We start from the raw sequence: 9,069 nt of genomic DNA, 5'->3' as shown, positions 1-9,069 counted from the left end.
ATCGGCGGATTCGCTGCGCAGAGCGGTCAGAACGTAAGTACGGCACTTCCGCATTCCGGCGGAACAATTATTAAATGAAAGCATATTAGCAGGAGGAGGAGCGGGGACTCACTCGCTCACTCAGAGGAGGAGCGGGGACTCAGAGTTGCCAGAGCAGTCAGCATTAGAGGTTTGCGCTATTACCATTATGATTGGGTTTATTTTTAATTTGGCTTTAAACATTAATTAAGAGGAAAATTGCAATTAGCGTTACATTAGTTTTGTGGTTAGGGTTATCCTTAAAATTGAAGTAAATGTTAATATTACTTTTACAGTATTTTTCTCAATTACTTTTAGTGGGTTTTTAGGATAAGTGTATAACACTGATGTTTAGTAGCATTAGGGTTATAATTAATGCTAGTTATAGGATTAAGGTTATGGTTAATTGCACAATTGTTTTTGTTTTTTTTTTTTAACTTTACAATTAGGGTTAAGGTTACTTAGAGAACTTCAGGCATTGTTTTTATTGCTACACTGAGTGTTAGAGACTTTTTAACATCAGGTTAAGGGTTAGGTTTAAAGTTACATTGTGGGTTAATATAATTACTTCCTGAGCTCTCACTAAACTTTGGGTTGAGGTCAAGACTAACATGAACTCTGCCTCTCAGCCAGTCCCAGTGAAGCAAAGGCAATCAGAAAACCCAAGGGAACACCAAGGCAAAGGCAAAGAGAACAGCTAGGGAAGGTAAAGACAAGTGCAAAGGCAATTAGAACGCTCAAGGGAAAGCCAAAACGAGGGCGAGGGCAAGGGCAAGGAGGATGCGGCAACAGAAGCCCAGGCGAGGGCAAGGGCAAGGTGGACACAGCAACAGAGGCCCAGGCGAGGGAAATTTGAAGTGCAGTAAAAAGTTCTGGGAGCACTACATTGTGCCATGATATGTAATGGGTAAAAATCAGCAGGTGTATGTTGCCCTTACCCGTATGGGCAACCAGTTACCCGTCAGCAAAGTCAGGTTCCAGGGCATTCCAGGAAATCCAGCTTTCCGTTTCTTGCTGACTTCATGAAGAGCCACAGATATCTGTGCAGTTCTTGCGCTGTCTAGGAACACCACAGTTCTCCGCTGCCACCTGTTGAACGTAGTACAATAATGAAGGCACCGCCCCACATATGCAGGGGCTGCACCCTGTGCACATTGCTCTTACCAGCAGCGCCATAGTGAGACACCTGGGGCTGCGAGACATGATGATGCAAAGGAGTCTGGAGACCGGGGCACAGTCAGGGCAGGCAGGTAAGTCTGTGTGCTCAGCAGCTCTGGGAAACTCACCGAGTACCCTGGTCGGGATGATCCACATCGGCCACAGAGCCTCTCTGTACTGGTCCTAGTATTCAGCGAAGCAGGAACCTCGCTTTGTCATGCTGTTGGGTCCCACAGCTGCAGAGCCAGCTATTTAATGGCAGTCAGGGGATGGGAGGAAGGGGGGGTAGGGGTTCAGGTATCGTACAGTTTAGAGAATTAATAGTATCCCTTGACAACAGGGATGGAGAGATAGAGATACATGGGGCGATCCCGGCTACAGTGGCCGAGAGGAGGGCAATCCTTTCTTCTCTGTAAAAGCAAGCCAGATCTACTGTTAAAACAGAAAGAACCACAGGACCCCAGAGCGGTCAGCTGCTATACGCTCTGAGGACTACGCCCTGAGATCATTTAGCACTGACAAATTTGTACGGGAGATACAGGAGAAAAACAGGCGAAACAGAAACAGAAGATCTGTGGTTAGCATGCCCAAGTGGTGGAGACTGTATTATGCTGTGCGAGGATGAAGCCAATGGCTACTAGGGTTCAGGAGTTTTCTCAAGCTTAGGACCCGGCTGATGCACCTCACTCTATCACCAGCCATATTGCTTATCAGGCTGGGAGAAGAGACTCCATGGAGCGAGGTGAGCCCCTTGTAACCCCCGTTCCATCTCTACATGAGCTTCCCGCAGCCATCACTAAAGCTGCCTGCATACAAGCGGTGCACAAACAAGGGGCTCACGATGTTCCATTACCTGCTCCGGTAGATTTCACAGTGCTTAAGCTACTAATTAGAGAAGCTCCAGCAATCCTTCAACCCCACTTAGCTGTGAAATGGGATGAGATCAAGAGAGACATAGAATATAATTTAAAACCTGATCACAATGCACAGAATGCCCTTAAACAACTCCCTGCTAAGGTGGAATTAATACACGGCACTGTTCACTACAGTCATGAAATGGGCTGGGACAATACAGTAGCAGACAAACAAAGTTCAGAGTCCCAGGCTATGGATTATAAGGTGAGAACCATGAAAGACAGAGCAGAGGCTCAACCAGAAAGAAGTGAGCTTAAAAGAAAAAGTGTAAACAGAATCTTGAGAATGTAGAACATCTTTGTGAAGAAGGGCATCAGCTTAAGGCATTCCTAGAGCTACAATGCTCAGCCAACTGACCAGCATTACCTTGGGGTTAATTAAAGCATTCCAGAAATGTGGTTGTTGTGAAAAAAATAAACATATGTGACCCCTCTATCACCAAGAGAAAGAAAGGGGGATAACCCCTTTATCTTCCTAGGAGAACTGAAAGGCGTTATAAAGAGACACATAGCAGATACAACCACTTTAAACCAGCTTCAGATCCCCCAGCAAAGGCAGAGAGAACAGCCCCAAAATAAAGAAGAAATTTCTTACCCCATCCCAAGGACCAGAACTCACACTCCAAAGGAAACAGTCTCCAGGTAGAGATGCTGCCCCTATGGCTGCCAGCCCTTAAATGAGCTCAGGGAGGGATGCAGCCAGGCTCTACCCTGTCCAATCCCACGGGTGAATGGCTTCCACCTGTGCTGGCAGGGCTGGCTACACCCCTCACAAGGTGCTCAATCACCAGTCCAGGCTGTGACCTGACAGTTCCCATACTGGGATAAAGCAAAAAAAAAGGAGTACAAAAAATGTCCGGCAAGGGGGGGTTTATCAATGATGAGCTATGATGGTCCACATACTTTGATTCCAGTTGGTCCTCAAAGACAATTGGTGACAGTTCTACACAATAGGGGAGCACAGATTTCAATACTAACACACCCTACTGGACTCTGAGCACCCCCACAGAGTATTCCAGTACACTTGACTGGATGCCCAGAGCTCCCAGGGTTTTGCGGTGCACTGCGGAGGCATCCCTGGGTCATCCCATAGACGTGAGGGCACAAGAGCAGAGTGCCAGAGCTGTCTGTGACACTGGGAGGGGGTGGATCAGGAAACACTCTAAGACATGAGTGGGAGTGTTAGAAAGCAGACACTCCTTCATAGCAGCGCTGGATACATGGGGGTAATCCTCCTGTCACTCATCGCTTACACAAAAGATCTTCAGTTTATATACATATCTTGTGTGACATACGCATAAGTTTCTCAGAGCTATGTTGCACAGGCAGAAGTTTCCCAGAAGTGTGTTACATGTTCAGTGACCGGTTCCAAGCATGACTTTCTATTTCCTCGGTACAAAGACTCAGCAGAGCTCCCTTATCTCTGGTTCAGAAATGCAGCTCTTTCTGTTATCTAAAGGGACTGCAGTGCAGGGATATCCACCAACGAACACTGGCAAGATTAATAACATCGTTACAATGTGTATCATCTGTGCCCCCTAGCGTGAGAAACACTCAGCTTCAATAATTTCCAATCAGGACCACACAGAGGAGTCAGAGCAAAGAGTTGCCCCTTCCAGGATTCCGAATGCGTGCATGTTAGAGCCTGGAGGACCTATTACCATAGAGATGAGGGGCACAGAGTGAAGACAGCAGAGTGATGCGCTGTGGGGTGCTGTGGGGCAGCGCTATGGGGTGGTGATGTGGCCGGTGCTATGGGGTGACACTATGGGGTGACACCGTGGGGCGACGCTATGGGGTGACACTGTGGGGTGGTGACGTGGGGTAGCGCTGTGGGGTGATGCTTGCTTCCCCATAGCACCTGGAGGGCCGCCCTGTTGTTCCAGGGCTTCGGCACTTCAGGACATCGCTGGATGGGACCGAGGATCTGACGGGGGATGGACTAATGGACCTCGTGGTGGGGATCCACGGATACGTTGCGTTGATGAGGTGGGGAAGGGGGGCGCAGGGGGATGTGAGGACATGTGGGGCAGGAGGGGATGTGGGGACATGGGATCAAGGCCTCACTTGCTGCAGCCTAGGATTCTGCTAATCTACTGTTACCGCTGCATTTTCCATCACATTAAAGCATTACAGGGAGTAACGTTCAGGTGATGTTGAGGTATCTTTGGGGGGGGGGTGACATTTTTGGGACGATGCTATGGGGTGACAATGGGCAGTGACATTGTTGGGGTGGTGATAGAGGTGACCTGGCCACCTAGTGAGGTGGGGGAACACCCCCGGACTCCCCTGTGCCCCACACCCCCCAAAGGGGAACACTGGAATGGGAGCCCCCCCATGCTCCACACAGACCCCTCACCTCCACCAGGCTGGAGAACTCCACCCCATACCTCAACTTCATCTCAGGACAGACCCGCAACGCTGCAGCACCACTACTAGGTGCAGCACCCCACTGCCCCCTGTACCACTACCCTCCTCCCCCACCCTGCCACTACCCCACGCTGACCCCTGTCGCACTACTCTCCCCCTCTGCCACAGCCCCATACTGCCTCCTGTCGCACTACCCTCTCCCCCCACAGCCCTACACTGCCCCCTGTCCCACTATGCTCTCCCACTACACTGCCTCCCCACAGCCCTACACTCCTCCCACGCCACTACCCTCCCCCCTGCCACAGCCCCACACCATTCTCTGTCCCACTACCTTCCCCCTCATGCTGCCCCCCATCCCACTACCTTCCCCCCTGCACTGCCCCTCCCACACTGCCGCCTGTCCCATTAACTCCCTCCACAGCCTCGCTGATCCCCCACCCCACAGCCCCTTGCCCTGCTGACCCCCCACTCCCCCTTGGCCCAATGACCCCACAGGCCCTCTCCCACAGCTCCCCTTCCCCCCCCCCCCTTCCCTCTTATTCTGTTCCAGGTGCAGACTGTGCTACCCCCCACTTCAACCTCACTGCTGGGCTGGAGTTTGGGGTGAAATACCAAGGATTTAGGGCTGGTGTTTGGGGGAAATACTGAGGGTTTGAGACTGGAATTTGGAGTGAAATAGTAAAGGGGGTCTGGGGTGAAATAGCGAGGCTTTGGGGCTGGCATTTGAAGCCAGACACAGGGAAATCGGGACAAACATTTAAAAACACAACATTCTGGTGCCAGCGCAATTTGGGGTGAAACAAGGGCATTCCAGTGCCCTTTCTGGGGACACTGCACACGGTCTAGGGGCCAGCATTTGAGGGAGGACCCCTGGAGTAGCACCATGGGTTCCAGGGCATTCCGGGACATGCAGCTTCCCCGTGCAAAGCAGCATCTGGACAAGGATCGGCAGGTGATCAGGTGGTGGTGTTCTTCCCCCATCAGTCCGGCACGACGTGTTTTCCTGCTCGCTTCCCGCTTCGCTTCAGGATTTCTGCTGTCTCCCCGCAGAGCCACGGAGCGGTACTCGCCCCGCCCAGGTTCTCTGCTGGTCGCTGGGTGGTACCGCAGGCACTGCTCGCCCGTGCAGGGTAGCGCCTCTAACGCGGGCACGCGCCGAGCAAGATGGCTGAGCCCTGTGCGGGTGGCTGCTTACCTGTGGCAAGGTGCCCGGGGCGGGTGGAAAAGCCCGTTCAGCAGCTCCTAGGAAACTCGGCAGTGTGCTGCTTGGGGCGACTCCGGAGCTGCTCTGTGCCGGTCTCGGGATGCTGCGGTGCTGGGGTTGCTCCGCGCCGGTCCAGAGGATGGCTCCGCACCAGTACCGTGCCCCGCCAATCTCCGAGCTGCGCCGGATTTCCTGTTGCGGAGAGTGTTTTTAAACGGCTGGGGGACGCCTGACAGTCCACCGTAGCAATGAGCAACTTGGATGCCATGAGGCCCTCAGGGGCAGCTGTAAGCAGAACCGGTCCGTTCCCGGGGCTGTGAACGGACAGCGGAGCAAAACAGACGCGCGCGCTGCCCTCGAGCAGCTACAAAAAAGGAAGCCGCCCGCGTGCGCGGAGCAGCGCCTGCAGTACCGAATTCTCTTCAACCGGCGGCAGTAACGAGTGTCGCAGCGCTAGTGCGCATGCGCGGCGTTGGGGCGGGTATCTGTCAATCCCGTGCTGCGATGAGACAATCAGGTGTCGGGGCGCGTGCGTGGTCAGCGGAGAGCCAAAACGGCTACTTCTCGGCGCGGGCTCGGGCATTAAAACGCTGAGCCGTTCGGGTGCCGTGGCGTGTGCAGGGGCCTCTGGAAGCAGAACGGGTCTGTTCCCGGTTCGGGCTCGGGCATAAGTCCGTGGAAATAGACAGGGAACATCCTGGATTGGAAGGGGGGAATATTGCTGAGCTGGCGGTCTAAGAATTGACCGCACGCCCGCCCTTCAGCGGCTCCGTAGAAGCAGGTGCTGTTTATGTTTTCGGGCGCATGCGCGCTATTGAATGGAGGATTAAACACAATAAGGATTAGCGGATTAGCTGCGCAGAGCGGTCAGAATTAAGATACGACACTTCCGGATTTCTGTGCGCATGCGTTGTGTTGCCTGCAGGACCGAACAGAGTTGGTTGCAGTTCCGCGGATTGGCCACGCGGGGGAAGCAGAGACAGCGGAAAGAACTTCCCCTAGCGGGATTGACAGGGGCCCGCAGCGCAGTCCCTGGCGTTCCGTTCTCTCTTCCATCTGTTGACGGGGGAAGAGCACAAAGATAGAAAAGGAGGGGGGAAAAAAGGACGAGGAAAACAAAGGAAAACTTCTCCAAAGTACAGCAATACAACCTGACTGGATAATTTTCTTGTAGAACGGCAGTGCTCCAGGATTTGATACTCACATAGAAAGCGCGTTGCCTGAGCAACAGAGAGGAAGGCAACGGGAAGAATAGGGCAAAATGAGGAGTACACCCAGGGAAAGCAAGGAAAAGGTGAGAGGAAAACAACAGGCAGCCTTTAGGGCACCCGAAAGTGCAGTAACGAGCTGTGGGAGCACGACGTTGTACCACAATGTGTAATGGGTAAACATTGGTTTGTGTACATTGACCTTACCTCTTTGGGCAACCAGCAGCCAGTCAGCTAAGTTGGGTTCTGGGGCAATCCTGGAAATGTGGCTTTTCATTGCTGAGCAACATCTGGGAAAGGTTCAGCAGGTGATCAGGTGGTGGTGTTTTTCCCATATCAGTGGGATGTGGTTTGCCTCTGCTTTCCCATTTTCTGCTGTGTCCACAAAGAGCCACAAAACTCTGTGCGGTTCTTGCACTGCCTGGGAGCACCACAGTTCTCCGCTGCCACCAGCTGAATGCAATATGGTAATGAAAGGACTGCCCTGCACACACAGGGTAGTGCCTCTTACACAAAGGTGCACTGTAGTGCTCCTTTCTCAGAGCAATGTGGCTGCGCCCTGTGCGTAAAGACATGGGACGCCATCCAGAGGGACCTAGACAGGCTTGAGTAGTGACCCCAGGTGAACCTCATGAGGCTCAACAAATCCAAGTGCAGGATCTCGCACCTGGGTCGAGGCAACCCCCATTACCAATAGAAGCTGGGAGATGAAAGGATTGAGTGTAGTCCTGCCCAAAAAGACATGGGGGGGTACTGATGAATGGGAAGCTGGACGTCAGCCAGCAATGTGCCTTCATAGCCCAGAAACTCAACAATATCCTGGGCTGCATCAATAAAAAAAGCACAGTCAGCAGGTCGGGAGAGGTGATCGTGCCCCTCTACTCTGTGCAGGTGAGGCCTTATCTGGAGTACCACATACTCTCTTCTGGTACACCTGGTGATGCATTTGCTAGCATGTGTGTGTGCGTACGGTGTAAGCGTGCCCGTCCCTGCCCCGGGGGCTTGGGGTGTGCGCTGTGTGCGCACAGCATTTCACTGTGTGTGCATAAGAGAGATTATCACGCCCATGTGAGGGGCTCGGGGCGGAGAGAGGAGGAAGTTGGGTGCTCTGCGGCCCCTTTAAATCCGTGCCCCCTCCGCCAGTTACGAGTTCGCGGCCCGCCCCCACTGGCTGCTATGGCAACGGCACCTGCTTCCTTAAAGGGGACACACGCCATGCTCTCCCATCCGAACCCGCGGGAGGGTGCGTGGCAGTGTGCGGGGGGGGGCTCCCGTGGGTGAGCGCACATGGGGAGAGTGTGAGTGTGCACGGGCGTGTGCAAGCATGGGAGGCACGCACAGAGTGTGAGTTTGTGGATCTGCATGCATGTGAGCATGCATGGTGTGTGTGTGCACACAGGTGTGAGGGTACAAAGGGAGGTGTGTGTCAGCATGTGCACGCGAGTTTACACTCATGTGAGCATGCACTGGTGGAGGCATGGGTATGCGCACGTGTGCGAACATGCTGAAGTATGTGGGTTTGTGGCTGACCAGGACTGTGCACACGTGTGTGAATATTAGGGGCATATTAGATGTGCTTCTGAATGCACACAGCTGTTCATACTGTGCACGATTGTATGAGTACACACAGGCTTGTGCTTGTATGCTGATGCGCGCATGGTTGCACACATAGGTGCACATGTGTGAGCATGCAGAGTGTGCACAGCAACATGAGTATGCTTGTATAGAGACAATCACACAGATGTGTCACATATGGGAACACGCACATCTCCATTAATGTGTATGCTGTGTACAGGGACATTTGTGTGCAAGCATGAGCTGTGCACACGTATGTGGGTTTTGCACATGCCAGGGTTGAGGCAGTGAGCACATACCAGAGGATGCGTGCTCCCGTTGCATGTCTATGCCCCTGTTGCACGCCCGTGTGCTCCGGCCGAGGCTCGGGGAGCAGCAGGCACAGGCGGGGGCCGCGGTACCCGGATCTGGGCAGGAGGCGGGCAGGAGGCCGGGCTCTGCTGCCTGCAGCCATGAGCAGCGGCCCTGGCCCTGGGGCCTCGCCGACTGCCCCGGGTGCCCCGCTGGGACCCCAAGGTAGGATGGATCCCCGGGCGCGGGAGGGCGGGTCAGAGAGTGATGCTATGCAGGGGCTGGTGGCTGTGGGGATGCACTAGGGGTAAGTTGGGGGGTGAAGGACGGG

At 53.7% G+C, this 9,069-nt stretch overlaps 1 protein-coding gene across 9 annotated transcripts in view; it reads left to right on the top strand.

The window, feature by feature from the left end:
• Nucleotides 12–9,069, top strand: part of MPP2 (membrane palmitoylated protein 2) — a 15,373-nt gene continuing 6,315 nt past the window's right edge. For 8 of the 9 annotated variants that reach the window (XR_002432962.1, XM_021378277.1, XM_021378276.1 and 5 more), the window contains exon 1: nt 5,299–8,963. Coding sequence is in view for 7 of the 9 variants with exons in the window: in XM_021378277.1 (XP_021233952.1) it covers nt 8,753–8,963 (211 nt within the window). In the remaining 2 variants the exon portion in view is untranslated. Of the gene's footprint in view, nt 34–5,298; nt 8,964–9,069 lie in introns of those variants that run through there. The other variant, XM_021378280.1, reaches the window with a different exon arrangement.

The sequence above is a fragment of the Numida meleagris genome, chromosome 26, assembly GCF_002078875.1.
Source record: "Numida meleagris isolate 19003 breed g44 Domestic line chromosome 26, NumMel1.0, whole genome shotgun sequence".
In the NCBI taxonomy this organism is placed as follows: Eukaryota; Metazoa; Chordata; class Aves; order Galliformes; family Numididae; genus Numida; species Numida meleagris.
This window is presented reverse-complemented; position numbering and strand designations above follow the sequence as displayed.